This window comes from Panicum hallii, chromosome 2, assembly GCF_002211085.1.
Source record: "Panicum hallii strain FIL2 chromosome 2, PHallii_v3.1, whole genome shotgun sequence".
NCBI classification, from domain to species: Eukaryota; Viridiplantae; Streptophyta; class Magnoliopsida; order Poales; family Poaceae; genus Panicum; species Panicum hallii.
In genome coordinates this window covers 40,546,216-40,561,404 of record NC_038043.1, presented here as the reverse complement: position 1 = coordinate 40,561,404, position 15,189 = coordinate 40,546,216, and the positions used below count along the sequence as shown (strand labels likewise).

Genomic DNA, 15,189 nt, shown 5'->3' with positions numbered 1-15,189 from the left:
ATACAGGCGGAGAAGGATGGGGCCATATTTGGGTGCTTTGCAGGCTGAAGAAAACGACTTGCATTGCATATAGCAGATGTTAGATCGACCATAGGTGCCGGAACTGGAATGGGTCATATCATAGCTGAGAGCCTGATACTACACCATCAAATAGCGAACATGAGCCAAGTACCTTATTATCTTTCATATATTTTGAATTAGCGATCAGTACCGAAGCATGTCTTCCAAGTGTACATTGCATACCGTCGACACACCATGTTGGGTCTCTCATGGTCGCAGAACATCATATCAGTAGGTAGACACGACACATCAACAGAAGGCGCATCAGTCATGTGGTTTCAATGCTATATCTATGCAGATTCAGTCTGAACAAAAGCAAAGACTGCTAGTTTCAGTGTCCACGTGAACGACAGCAATAGCCAGAGATAAATCAGGATCACTCAGGGCAAAGCACAAAGGTGGTAGATGTTAATTCTTTCCACTGGTTTGTCCCTCCGCCCTCGTACGTCGCATACCAACAGCAGTAATATGCACAGATAAATCAAATGGTACAGTATAATACATGCAAATTACAGACAGTATCCTGGCAAAGCAACAGGTGGTAAGCAGTAGTAGTAGCAGTAACAGCAACACGCTTAGTGTAAGAGGCTAGGCAAGGTGTTAAATTGAATAGACCTACTTGACCTGTGACGACTGATGACGGACTTCTTCCACTGGAAGTGCTGTTCTTCCAGCTTTTTCATGGTCCGAGCGAGCTGCTCATTCAGTAGGAGTCGTGAGCCGGGCTGTCTGAGTGCATGTCCATGGACGAGTCGTTCGAGGCCGTGGGGTTGGCGTCGCGGCTTGCGCCGTTCGCGAAGTACCCGGCGTCTCCGCCTTGTTCTAGGTGGTATGGCTGCAGGCTCCGCCGGATGGGGCTGGATAATGCGTTCGAAAAGACCATGGAGTTCTTGGACTGCACCAACCCAGGGTTTCCTGGAGCAAATGAGCTCGGCGATGGTTGCTGGTTGCTTGCGTTGGGGATGTGCACTGTGGGTGCGGTGATTTGGCTAGGATATTGTGACCTTGGAGAGGCTGATGCGTTGTCGCCTCCGTACTGAATCTCATGCTACACATACAAGCGATTCATAAGCATCTGTAGTCATTCTTTGCCTAGAAATGTGCAAAAGGAAAAACAATGGTGTAACTGTCTGCTAGGATGCTTCGGCTGCAGATATAAATAGGCCAAAATAATAGCCAGTGGGTAGGAAAAGGATCGTAGGTAAGTCTGTAAGAACAGTAAGTTCACTTATCTGATTCATCATAAATCATTGTTCATTAGTTGTAGGGGCAGCAGCCAGAACCACTTAGCACATGTTTCAGTACTTTACAAGATGTATGAAATGGCAATATATCCAAGTTTCTACCCCGTGCTTTAAATCCAAAGAGCCCCTTTTCCAATTGGATAGCAATACAAAAGGGGATTAATGCAAACTTACCTGGATGTGGGAGGCTATATCAGCAACTGTCAGCCTCAAACCATTTTCGTGCTGCCTCAAGATCCATTCATAAAGCTTCTCCTGCATCAAACAGATAAAGTGGGCTTTTAGTTACTAAGCAGGGGATAAAGAAAAATAGCAGATGTTTACCTTATCAATAACAGACAATGAAAAGAAATAAGAGGTGCCAATACTAATGGAAGCATTATGGATAGGCACATAGTCAGCCTAAAATCTCTGCATTTGCATGACAACCATACAGCCTCTAGGTTTATCCACCACATGTTTGTACACGAGACATAAATCATATCTGCACTGGTATAAGTGATAGGTTTTGGAAACAGCATAATGGATGTAACACACAGAAGAAATAGAAGACAGTGACAGGATATGTCACGATAAAAATGGATAAACAACAACCCTTGTATATATAGCTTTGTGTAATGGGGAGAAACACTGTTGAGTCAAAGCAGAGTGAGAAGGAAGGGTTCCCCCATAAGGAAGGTTGACCTGGTACCCATACATCACAGTATTTTTGTTCGTGCTCTGACCATGTTTTTCATGTATCGCCCACAGCTCAATCTAAGATTGAGATAGAAAAAACATAATTTGCACCTCGGATTCACCACAATAAAACTGCATGAGATTGTAAGTACGTAATGGCCAACATTGAGTTTGTCATTAACCCCAGGGCATTGGAAAGAGTTTAGGTTGATATTCAGCAAAAGAAAGCAAGATACTGCCATACCATACATAATACCGGCCACATTGGAATGTCAAAACAGTGCTCAAAGGCACAATTACCCTAATGTATTGGCTGAATGGACCATGGACAAGATTTAACTGGTTTTAAAACAACGTGACTAGTCTATTTGAAAAGGTGGAAGCACAATATAGCCAGTAGAAAAAGATGGATAGGGACAATGAACAAGAATGTCATTAATTGTGATTGTGTCATGGGTGACCGGTGCCTTCCTATACCTTAATTAAAATGCTTTGGTGGCATCTCTCCCCACGGGTCGAGTCTTTTAGATGGACATTAATTTGAGGAAAGGACAAAGCAGTTTGGCATGCAAATTTCTTCAGAAAAGGGTACAGCCAACCTTCCAAATTTGACATTTACAAAAAGTCTTGTGAATCACTAAACACATGCTACCAGAGGTGCAGAGGTCACCTGTTTTGAGAATGCGATCATCAAGTTGCTATCTAATTGTTCTATAATGAACGTAGGCCACCTAAGCTGGTATCTCAACACTTTGTTGCTCTTCATTGGCATTGCAATGGACTAGCTGAAAGCCCAGAAGAAGTGCAGCCCACAACTCTCTAAGTGGTTATGCATGAAACAAAAGATGTAGTGCTAGTAACCTCATCAGGAAACTCATGCGATCTGTAAACTAGACGCCACTATTTACTGTTCAGATGCATTGGCTAGTGTTCCATTAGATGACAGTGTACTAGTCTAACTATTTAATGAGATAAGCAGAATAGATTTTGTTCAAATGGACTTAGCTATCATCCTCCATTGTACTAATGTTAACTTCTTCGTTCAACTCAAAAGAGTGCTAACTTCTTACCTAACACTAAGACACAGCTGATCATAAAACAATACCTATCAAACACAATGAGTACTGCACTTTCTGACTAAAACCACAATCAAAGATGCTATAAGTTGCAGTGCCAAGAAATGCCTACCAAGACTGGGGTTAGCACAGACCCTACCCCGAACAGTGAGACATCCCATGTAGCAGTGCAGAAGCAAAGAAAAGCTGAAAAGGATGCATCCTTGGTACCACTGCAGAAGTAACCTGCCCCATAAGTAAAGTCTCTCCCACCCCCTGCTTTCGGATTGCGCACCCTCACTCTGAACCTAACCAATCCTCCTAATCTGACACTAGCAAGTTGCAGCGTACAAAGTGGAGATGCTCATAGCCGTTTCCACCCAGAGTGGAAAAGCTAAAGCCACACGGAAGAATCAAACTAGGCAAGGAGTGAAATTAGAGTTGGTAAAATTCCAATCAGAATGGCCTCAGGCGTCAATGCAACAGTTGTCATTTTTATCAATCAATTTCGTTGAGCCTCTCAAATGAATAGAGTATTGGGAGCGGTCAACACTCAACAGAGCAAGCTGGCTATAAACAGGAATTCATCTAGGAAATGTTGGCAGTAGACATGGATCGAATTTCATCGTGCATCCATCCACGAAACTCAGTCAGAAACTGCATCGAGGAACCTCAAAACTGCATCCATCTATCATATCCATCTATCATTTGGCATGGCAAGCACGAGACAAATCAGTAACGAATTGAACCTACGAATCCAATCTCCCCGCAGCAGAAGAGGCGTTCGCGCGGAAATCGCCAACCAATCGAGCCAAGAACTCACAAATTCGCAGACGCTCCGAAACGCCCAAAGAGGGCGCGGGTACGAATTCACCGCCCCCGGGACACAAATCTCTTCCACCAGCGCCGCCGGGACTCGGAGCCCAGACACCCGAATCCGCCGCGGAGGGAGAAAGAGGAGAGGAGACGCCAGACCGTGTGGGGTATCCGTTCGCACGTACCATGGCGTGCCGCTCGCCGGCGTGGAAGGAGGCCTTCTGCGCGCCCATGGCGAGCGTGTAGAGCTGCGAGAGTGAGTTGGCGGCGCCCCGGAAGGCCCCGTAGAGCGCCCGGTCCGTCTCCTCCAGGCGCGCCGCCTCCGCCTTGCGCTTCTTCCCGGCCATCCCCCTCCGCTCCCCTCGCCCCTCGCCTCCCGATCCGTCCGGCGCACGCCCAGCCCGGTGCCCGGGGGGGAAGGCAGCCCGAGACCCGCGGCGAGATGGCCCCCGGCGGCGAGGTGACGTCGACGCGCACGAAGCGGCCGCTTTACGTCTCTCTCGCCCTCTCTCTCTCTCTCTCGCTGTGGTTTCTTTCTTTTTCTTTCTTTTTGGGCTGCAGCCTTCGTCTCCTCCCCGTGGTTGGTTTGGTTGGCTTCGCCTCGCCTCGCCTCCCCATATCATCTCGCTCGTCGCGTCGCTCGCTGTGGTGGGCGCGCGCGGGGCGGGTGCTGATGCCGACGCTGGGGCTGGGGCTGGGGCCCGCATGGCGGTGGGAGAGCCGGGTGGGGCGAGTGTACGGGCTCGTGGCGAAGGGGTGGGGGAGGGGGCGGCCCGCACGTGGGGGCGTGATGGATTGACGGCGTGGCGGAGAGAGGCTGCCAGGTGGGACCCCGGAGCCTGCCCGCCTGGCACTGCCAGTGTCACTATCACACTCACACCGGCCCCGCGCGCGCTCGGTTGTGAGTGGTGGGGTCGTCCTCGTCGACCTGCCTCGAGGCGGCGGGTTCAGCCATATTGGTCGTCATTGGACCTGCCCTAAGCTCTGTTTGAATCAACCCTATTAAATTTTAGTTTGTATCGATCGAATATTTACTTAGAATAGATTAATTTACGAAACCAATGGCATAGATGGAGGGTAATCCGCAAAATGAATACATTAAGACTAATTAGTCCATAATTTGATCATGTTGGGCTATGGATTAATTAGGTTCGTATCGTGAATTAGCCTCCATTTATGCAATTATTTTTATAATAGTCTATATTTAATACTTATAATTGATGTTCAGATATACGACGTGATAGATTAAAATTTAGTCACCCGATCCAAACAATTCCTATACATGCTGGTCGAGGGGTCTTCTGGGCCCGCAGTAAGAGGCGAGCAGGCCCTAAGGCGGCACCGGCACTTGAATTTAGATCCACGACCATCTTATCTTTATTATTATTAGTTTGCGAGGAATCTTTATTACGTACTCGTAAGGAAAAATCTAACAAGGGGTGGTGACCGCGCGACCGTCAGCCTAGCAGGCCGCGTGTCTGGGCTCCCCCGCTCCACACACATCCCACTGATCCGTTATCCCCTCACATCTCAAAACCTATCTCAACGGTTTCCGTTTTCGAGATACTTTTTACAGCGGGGAGCGCGACGGTTGAGCGGCGGCTGCACGGTGGAGCAGCATGCCGGGAGCGTCCGCTAGCGGCGCCGGAGAGGAGACCTCGAGGAAGCTCCTCTAACGGTTGCGACAAGGATGCCCCGGATGAAGCCGTGGACTGCACGTGAACCAGGTTGTTGAGCTGGAATCAAGCGGAGGGAGGCGCCCACTCCCTAAGAAGGGTAGCGTCGGCGAGCAGTGGAGGAGAAGCGGCGGCCGGCGCGAGACGCGCTACTTCTGGCGCCCGTCGCACGGCACCCTCTGGCCCTGGTGACAAACCGAGGTGATCCCCTCGCTTTTTTCCTCCGATGTCCTCACCGTGCTACTGCGTGAATTCTGTGATGAATAAATGTGATGGCCGTATTTGCCGGTGTGGATATTCAAAGTGGAATGATGCCTTCTTATTGATGTGTGAATCAATACTCATGTGTGAAATCTGTGATGAATGTGCTGATCGGATTTGCCAGTATGGAGATTCAAAATGAAATGATACCCCCTTCGTGATGGATGTGCTCCCCTACGATGATAATGCTCATGTTGGAACTAGGATATGTGGTTTTTTCCAGAAACAATTTTCAAGAGATGATATGTTGCATGTGATGATTATAATGTGCAGTTTTTCACATATATTGTAGGTTGATCCTCAAAGATTATAGCAGTTTTTCTTTTTCTGGGTTGGAGATTATGCTGAATTCATGTGGGGGATGTAGTTTTCATTTGCAACAGCATGTAGCAGCAACAACTTATTCAGCTATCAAGTGCATTTTTGTTTGATATCTTTCTTTGCCTTCTTTTCTAGCATGGTACGAAAGCGGAACCCGAAGTTACTGACACAGCTTTATCTCCAAAGAGTACAACCAGGTCTACTTCTAGAGTGGAGAAGCCTAGCACCTCGGATAACCCGCAATGGAAGGCTGAAGTTGAAAAGGGTAAAGGCAAGCTGGAAGAATATGATCAACTGAAACCTGTTGGATTGATCTCCAGAGACCACTTGGACCCCAACGGGTCCGATGGGCCTCTTCTCACACGCGCCTTGATCAGGGGCGCTCCAGCCCGTTCATAGCTGGTGGGCCCCCGTCGCACTGCGCTATAAAGAGAAGGTGGGGGCCAGCGGCACACAACACCAGGTTCACCATGCCGCCGCCACTCCACCAACAGACCAAAACGCTAGCCGATCTAGTGGAAGCGCAGCAACGGCGGGAAGACTCACCGCCGCTATCATAGGCGACGCCACATCGTCCCCGCATTTCCCCGTGGTGACCCGAAGGACGCCGAGACCTACATCGAGCCGCGACTACCTCAAGCGTCACCGCCACCCAAGATGATGGCAGGTCGCTCTGCTGCTCCAGCGATGCAGGGCCACGACGGTACCTTTATCCCTCTCGATGTCTCTACTTGCTTTAGATCTACACGACGTCACCCGATCCTATCATGCGGTAGTCGATCCACGGTTTTAACATTGGTATCAGATGCCTAATCCTACTCGCGTTGATTAGAGATTGGGAAGATCACAGAGAACAAAGAAGAGAATCAACAGAAACCCTAAACCCTAGCCCAACAGCAAAGAGGACGGTGAAAAAGAGGAGGACCTACCTCTTCTCTCTTTGCGCCGTCCACCGTCGACGCGTTCGGGACGCCGACACGTCGACCCGACCTCGCGAGGCCATGGGCCGAGCGCAGACAGAGGCCGCACGAGCCGCCGCCGTGCCGCTCGCCGCGCGCCGGATCTGGGCACCACGGTGATGCCGCTCGACGGCGGCGCGCTCACCTTGCGGTGGACGCGTGCGCCGGCGAGGGGGCTCACCGTGGCGCTGCACACCGCCGGTCGCCACTGCTCTCGCTCGCGGGTTCGGGTGGAGAAGACTGAGGCGCCGGGGAGGAAGAATGGGCTAGGGTTCACAGGTGCGGTCGATGCCGGGGTTTTTGTTCCGCCGAGACGCGCGCGCGACCGTCCATCGTTGTTCAACGGTTGAGATCGAGTTGTGCCCTATCGGGCTTCTTTTGGCCCAGGCGGGACGGCAAAATTGTGGCCTAGGCCCAGGTTGCCTTCGCGTGTCGCAGCGAGCGTATGGGCGCGCTCGCAGGCCGGCCCTTAACGGGCCGTTGCTACGGGCCGCCGCGTGCGGGCTTGTTTTCCAGTTGGGCTGCCGCGCACAAGAAAAAGGCCGGGCAGGCTGAATTCCAAAGATGCACAGTGAATTGTTTTTCCTTTTTTCAAAAGCACTTTTTCAATAGAATTTCAGAGAATTTGATGCATTTCAAATTCAAATTTGATTGAATTTTGATGGAATGCTTCCAAAAGATAAAATTAGACATAATTTTGATAGAATTTATTTTTTCCGCTGCAAAGATTAAATAGATTAATTTTCTAATGATTGCTTGTCTTGTTATTTAAATTTGAACCAACGGGGGAATTTAAAATTTCAAGACAAATAGATTATTTTAAATTGTAATATTGTTAATTTCTGACCAACGTTGACAATGACAATATTGCAATTATTATGATATTATCTTTTTGATAGATATTTTTCATGTATTAATTCTAATTCTGCCCAACGGTGATTTAGACTTAATACAAAAAGTATTGCATGTTTTAAATTTTGACCAATGTTGAGTTTAAAATATGCAACAATATGTTAGAATTTATTTTAATGTTCTCACTACTCATGAATATTTTTTCAGGAGGGTTATCAATGATGTTTTCCATCAATGATATTTCTATCTTAAAGGGAGACAACTACCATAAATGGTACAGAAAACTAGACCTGTATTTCATTATGGGTGAACTGAATTCGAGTCCTAGCTACACCAACTCCCACAGAGCCTGTGATTTCTGTGAGGGAGGACACAGACACAGATGCTTCTTGGAAGCAAACAGAGCTTTCTTATAAGAAAGCAAAAGCAGATTATGAGAAGCTTTATGCTAAGTGGGTCCCTGCCAACAACAAATGCTTGGCAGTGGTAAAAAATACTATTGAGCCTGCAATTATGGGCTCAATACCAGATTGTGCCACTATCACAGAGTATCTTGAGAAGTTAAAGAACCAGTATACTGGTTCTTCAAAGATTTATGCTACCCAATTGATCAAACAACTGGTTTCAGAAAGATACAATGGAGGTGGCATTAGAGAGCACATCCATCGTATGGTCAACCAGAACAACAAGCTTAAATCATTAGACCTTGCCTTCAAGGAGGATCACATCATCCATTTGGTCTTTGCCTCGTTGCCTAAAGAGTTTGATACTTTTGTTGTCAACTATAACACCCAACCACACACTTGGGGATGTAGAAAAGACCATCACGATGTGTGTCCAGGAGGAGGAGAGGATAAAGTCCGCCAACAACGGATCTCTCAACTATGTGAACAGGAAAAGGAATGCCAACTTCAAAGGCAATTTTTCTTCTTCCTCCTCTAAAGGAAAAGGCTCTCAGCAGCTTCAACATAGACCTCAAGATGGACAGGCTCTAGTAGAGAAGGACCAGTGTCTCTACTGCAAAGAAAAGAGACATTACAAGAAAATTGTCACAGGTACTTAAAGATGATTATGCAAAAGAAAGGTGAGAACATTATTTCATTTGTGAAGAATCCCTGTACATAGATTATTCCAAAACCACTTGGTGCATTGATTCAGGAGCAACTATTCATGTTGCAAATTCATTGCAAGGATTCCGTTCGACGAGAACCACTCAAAGAAGCGAAAGGCAAATTAGAGTTGCCAACGAAGCTTAGGCCGATGTTGAAGTAGTGGGTGATGTTCACTTGGAACTTGATACTGGTTTCATTATGTTTCTTAGAGATATTTTATATGTACCCTCTTTACAAAGGAACTTAATTAGTGTGTCTTGCCTGGACAAAGATGGTTATACCTATCTTTTTGGAGATGGCAGGTGTTTAATAGAATGTAATGATACAGTTATTTCCATTGCATTCAGAAGAAATGATCTTTATTTGATATCATTGCATGAAAGTGTGAATTCCATATGCGATAACAACGCGAATGTATTCTCGTCTACAGAAAACGATAAAGAACTCATAATGCATCGTCAAAATTATGGCACTGTCGTTTAGGCCATATTTCGAGGGGGAGAATAGAAAGATTAGTTAAAAATGAGATTCATCCTCCATTAGAGTTTTCTGATTTAAAACAATGCATTGAATGCATAAAAGGAAAATTCGTAAAGAAAATAAAGAAAAATGCCAAAAGGAGCACAGGTGTATTCGAGATAATTCACACAGATATCTGTGGTCCGTTCAATGTAAAAAGTATGGATGGTTATGACTTGTTCATAACATTCACAGATGATTATTCCTTCTATGGATACATTTACCCAATTAAAGAAAGATCTGAAGCTTTGGATAAATTTAAAATATTCAAGGCTGAAGTAGAAAATTAACATGATTTAAAGATTAAAGTCGTAAGATCCGATCGTGGAGGGGAATACTATGGTCGACGTACCCCATATGGCCAAGTTCCAGGACCTTTTGCAAAGTTCCTGATGGAGCAAGGTATAGTTGCCCAGTATTCAATGCCGGGCGAACCTCAGCAGAACGGAGTGGCTGAAAGCCGTAACCGTACCCTAATAGATATGGTGCGAACTATGATCAGCTATTCTACATTGCTAGTGAGTTTATGGATGGAGGCTTTGAAAATCGCCATTCATATTCTCAACAGAGTTCCCAGTAAATCGGTGCCGAAAACACCGTATGAGATGCGGACAGGAAGAGTACCCTTAATGAATCACCTGCGGGTGTGGGGGAGTCCTGCTGAGGCAAAAGTATTTAACCCGACTATTGCGAAACTAGATCCCAAAACAGTATCTTGCCATTTCACTGGCTATCCAGAAAGGTCAAAGGGTTTTCATTTCTACCGTCCAGACAGATTCACAAAATTTTGTAGAAACGAGACATGCTGTCTTTCTTGAAGATGAAATGATCCGGGGGAGCGGGACAGTTGGGAAGATTGATCTTGAGGAGAAGCGGGTGTATACAACCAATCCTATGAATCAATAACCTTTCTTCTCACTGCCCGCCGTAACTGCACCCCAGTGCAAGTCACTGCAATGCCAACACCTGCGGTGGCTCCTCCTGTGGTAACAATGAATGAGAATGTGGAACCTGTCCATCAGGTTCCTGAAGAACCTGTTGCCACACAAGAGGGGGAGCAACAGCAGCCCCAAATAAATGAGGCACCGTAGGCTCAGGCCTATGGGAGACCTCAAAGAACAAGGAAGTCCGCTATTCCTAACGACTATGAAGTCTATAATAGCGAAGAATTTCAAACAGAGGATGATCCCACCTCATTTGAAGAAGCTATGAGAAGTGAATATTCATCCAAATGCCTTGATGCCATGGAAGATGAAATCAAATCGATGAGTACCAACGAAATTTGGAACTTAGAGGAAATTCCTAAAGGAGCCAAGACAGTAGGTTGCAAATAGGTCTACAAAACCAAATATGACTCCCAAGCGAATATAGATAAATTTAAAGCACGACTCGTGGTAAAAGGCTACACACAAAGAGAAGTGATTGATTACAATGAGACTTTTTCTCCAGTCTCATGTAAACATTCCTTCAGAATTATAATGGCTCTTGTGGCGCATTATGATCTAGAATTACATCAGATGGATATAAAAACAGCATTCCTAAATGGGGATCTAGATGAAATCATCTACATGGCACAGCCGAAAGGTTTGTCATGGAAGGTAAAGAAAAGATGGGATGTTGTCTAAAGAAATCAATTTATGGGCTAAAGCAAGCTTCAAGACAGTGGTACTTGAAGTTTGATAAAACAATAAAAGAGTTCGGGTTTAAAGAAAATATTGAGGACAATTGTGTTTACGCAAAGTTCAAAAATGGGAAATATATCTTTCTAATCCTGTATGTGGATGACATCCTACTGGCGAGTAGTGATGCCAGTCTGCTACTGGAAACAAAAAGTTTCTTGTCCTCACATTTTGAGATGAAAGATCTTGGTGAAGCAAGATTTGTTTTAAGAATCGAAATTCATCGAGACAGAGTGAAAAGGATATTAGGACTAAAGATGGCAACGGGTACGAAATACCCGCGTACCCGCGGATACCATACCCGGTGGGCGCGGATACGGGTCTGGATCTGTGCCCGCGGGTACGGGCGCGGGTACAACTCTAAACCCAATGGATATTTTCTAACGGGTATGAAAAAATAATACCCGAACCCGCAAACCCGCAAGACCCACTGACATGTGGGCCCGAGTACCCTTATATATATATATATGAATTTAGGGTTTCACAATTTCACTTCCCACCTACCAGCGCCCAGCCGCCCAAGCTCCCAGCCGCCCAAGCTCCCAGCCGCCAGCCCCCGGCCCCGGCCCCCGTCACCAAGCCATTCGCTGGCCCCTCCGCTGGCCGCCGCCCCTCTCCTCCTCCTCCGGCCTGTGCCGCCTCGCTCCCTTCTCCCTCCTCCCTGTGCCGCTCGGGCTTGGCGCCGCCGTCCGGCCGCGAACATCCTCCCTCCGGCCTGTGCGCCCACGCTGAGCGCCCTCTCCCCTTCCTGCGCGCCGCTGCCCGCCGCCCCTCTCCTCCTCCTCCGGCCTGTGCGCCGCCTCGCGCGACCACGGCCCGCGTTGAGCACCCTCTCCCCTTCCTGCGAGCCGCCGCCCGCCGCCCCTCTCCGTATTGGACAAATGGATATATCCGCGGATATCCGTTACCCGCGGGTAACGGATGTGGGTACGTTTTGCTATCCGTTGCGGATAATGGGTATGGGTTCGGGTATGGTTTTTAGGTCGTGCGTATGGATATCCAGAGTCGATATCCACGGATATCTTATCCGTTGCCATCCCTAACTAGGACTGTCCCAAAAGACATACATAGAAAAGGTTCTAAAGAAATTCAGTATGCATAAATGCAGTGCCTCACCTGCACCTATAGTTAAGGGCAATAAATATAGGAAATTTCAATGTCCCAAGAATCAATATGAAATTGATCAGATGAAGATGGTACTATATACTTCAGCTGTGGGAAGTTTACAGTATGCAGAAGTGTGCACACGCCCTGATATAGCTTATGTTTCCGGGTTGTTTGGCAGATTCCAGAGTAATCCAGGACCAGAACATTGGAAATTAGCAAAGAAAGTTCTGCGCTATTTGCAAGGAACAAAAGGCCTCATGTTGACATACAGAAAAACAGAATCTCTGCGTATCGTAGGATACTCAGACTCCGATTATGCAGGAGATGACAGAAAATCCACGTTTGGTATGTGTTCACTTTCACCGGGGGAGCAATATCGTGGAAGAGTTGCAAACAAACCGTTACTACATCATCCACAATGTATGCCGAGTTTGTTGCATGTTATGAGGCTACGGGGCAGGTGAACTGGCTTAAAAAGTTCATACCCCATCTGAAAATGGTTGATGATATATCTAGACCACTAAAGTTGTACTGCGACAATGAGCCCGCAGTAATATATGCACACAACAACAAGACAAGTGGTGCTGCCAAATATATTGACATAAAGTATTATGTTGTGGAAGATAAAGTCCGAGATCAGATTATAAGTCTTGAGTATATAAGCACAGTAAAGATGCTTGCGGATCCGTTAACCAAAGGCTTACCACCCAATGTGTTCAAGGAACACGTAGCCGGCATGGGGCTAAGGGATAGCCTGTGATCTCTGGACTATAAGGGCCCAAAAGATTAAAGAATCTGGTTCTGAATGGAGGCGTGTATTGTAGGTGTTAAGTTTATCGGCAGATGACTGTGACGATGTGGCATGCTCTATGCACAAATCTATGATGAAATAAGAAAAAGTAAATGGAAAGGAAAAAAAAAGTACAAGGTGAGATCAAAGGGGAGACTGTTGGATTGATCTCCCAGAGACCACTCGGACCCCAACAGGCCCGATGGGCCTCCTCTCACACGCGCCCTGATCGGGGGCGCTCCAGCCCGTTCATAGCTGGTGGGCTCCCGTCGCACTGCGCTATAAAGAGAAGGTGGGGGCCAGCGGCACACAACACGAGGTTCACCGTGCCGCCGCCACTCCACCGACAGACCAAAACCCTAGCCGATCTAGTGGAAGCGCAGCAGCGGCGAGAAGACTCACCGCCGCCATTATAGACGACGCCACATTGTCCCTGCATTTCCCCATGGCGACCCGAAGGATGCCGAGACCTACATCGAGCCGCGACTACCTCAAGCGTCACCACCACCCGAGACGATGGCAGGTCTCTCTGCTGCTCCCGCGATGCAGGGCCACGACGGTATGATCCCCAGTGCTCTTCTCCTTTATCCCTCTCGATGTCTCTACTTGCTTTAGATCTACACGACGTCACCCGATCCTATCATGCGGTAGTCGATCCACGGTTTTAACAAAACCCTCATAAGTTGCATCTTATTTGCACCAGCAACTTATATTAGACATCCAGTAACTTAAGTAGCAACTTATATTTCTCACACCAGCAACTTATGTAGTAACACATGAAGCAACTTATATATACACCCAGCAACTCATGGAGGATCATATGTAGCAACTCAACTTACCTTACATGCATGTTTTTTCCACTTTTTTAGGATGTTAGGAAAAAAGGTCAGCAAGCAAACTAAGCAAGATCACTCTAATTCTCATGTACCATCAGAAAGCTATGATTCAAGTGTGGGATTTGGCGGTTTGCTGCAAAACAAATGCAAGTCAATACCTGAAGCTATCCTCATGGTTGATCAATAATTTTAGCACCAACAAGTCTGAGCTGGTTATTCCATCAAGAGCAATAATCAAGGTTGATGATCATGCGGTACATAGAGTCCTTGGCATACCGATGGGGCAGTCTACATTGATTACGAGAAGAAGAATTTCGCCGATACTTTCGCTGAATTCTACAAAGTCTTCGACCATGAACATGATCAGAAGGCACCACATTTGTAAAGGCTGAGACTGTACAATGGAAAGGGCTTGAGAAGTGACAAATGGTTAAGGTACTAGCTTATTTTCGCGATCAGCATATTCTTGTGTCCGACATCAATAAAAAAAAAGCAGTGCGTGCGAGCATTCCATGCAATTGCAGATTCCACAACCATCCAAAACTATAATTGGTGCGAGCTTGTCTTTAAGAGGCTGGTCAAAGGCAATGATTACAAAGAGGGCAAGCGGAAGTTTGTGTCCTGTACGGTTATTTTTTTAGGCAAATGCATTTTTTTCTACTAGCTACATAACTTGATGTTGGTGATATGGTTAACCAAGATGAGGCAGTGGCGAATCTAGAATTTGAAATTAGGGTGGTCCAATAAGACAATTTTTTTGAATTTCAAAATCCTACAATACAACATCGCTCTACCATTCTAAAACTAGATGCTATCTATTGCAAATATATAGTCAGGACGCGAGTTTTTTTAAAAAATGGGATAAAAAATTAAATTCGAAAAAGGGATGCCGATTCGCAAATTTTTGGAAAATGGGTACCTCCCGCCCGATCAACGGGCGGGAGGCGTGGGGCCGGGAACCTCCCGCCCATCCAACGGGCGGGAGGTTCCAAAACTTTTTCCTGACCCCTTCCGAGGGTCTCTTCGCGAATAAGAAACTTTTCTTATTCGCGAAGAGGCCCCTGAGGCATCCCGCCCGCCCAACGGGCGGAAGGTGCCCACCTTCTTATTTTTTATTGGAATTTATGTTTTACAAACTATTTAAAATTTATATTTTTTTTCAAATACAAGATTTATTCGCCATACTCTTTTGTATACATAAAAAAATTTAATTCAATTTTATGA

At 46.5% G+C, this 15,189-nt stretch overlaps 1 protein-coding gene and 1 long non-coding RNA gene across 2 annotated transcripts; one reads left to right on the top strand and one right to left on the bottom strand.

The window, feature by feature from the left end:
- Positions 1-485: 485 nt before the first annotated feature.
- Positions 486-4,432, bottom strand: LOC112881890. The gene is made up of 3 exons (XM_025946799.1): positions 4,039-4,432; positions 1,479-1,559; positions 486-1,108 (listed from the first exon to the last, which is right to left on the bottom strand). The coding sequence occupies exons 1-3, from the start codon at positions 4,198-4,200 to the stop codon at positions 764-766; spliced, it is 588 nt and encodes a 195-aa protein (XP_025802584.1). The 5' UTR covers positions 4,201-4,432; the 3' UTR covers positions 486-763.
- Positions 4,433-5,170: 738 nt separating this feature from the next.
- Positions 5,171-9,373, top strand: LOC112879494. The gene is made up of 3 exons (XR_003226086.1): positions 5,171-5,730; positions 6,247-6,814; positions 8,130-9,373. It is a non-coding gene; the product is annotated as an uncharacterized LOC112879494 (long non-coding RNA).
- Positions 9,374-15,189: the final 5,816 nt, after the last annotated feature.

What these genes read in the sequence shown, in the direction of transcription:
- LOC112881890 (XM_025946799.1), bottom strand. Translation starts at nt 4,200, where the DNA reads ATGGCCGGGAAGAAGCGCAAGGCGGAGGCGGCGCGCCTGGAGGAGACG. An exon ending in CCGGCGAGCGGCACGCCATG is followed by an intron (nt 1,560 to 4,038) that starts GTACGTGCGAAC and finishes TGTTTGATGCAG; the next exon opens with GAGAAGCTTTATGAATGGAT. An exon ending in ATATAGCCTCCCACATCCAG is followed by an intron (nt 1,109 to 1,478) that starts GTAAGTTTGCAT and finishes TTGTATGTGTAG; the next exon opens with CATGAGATTCAGTACGGAGG.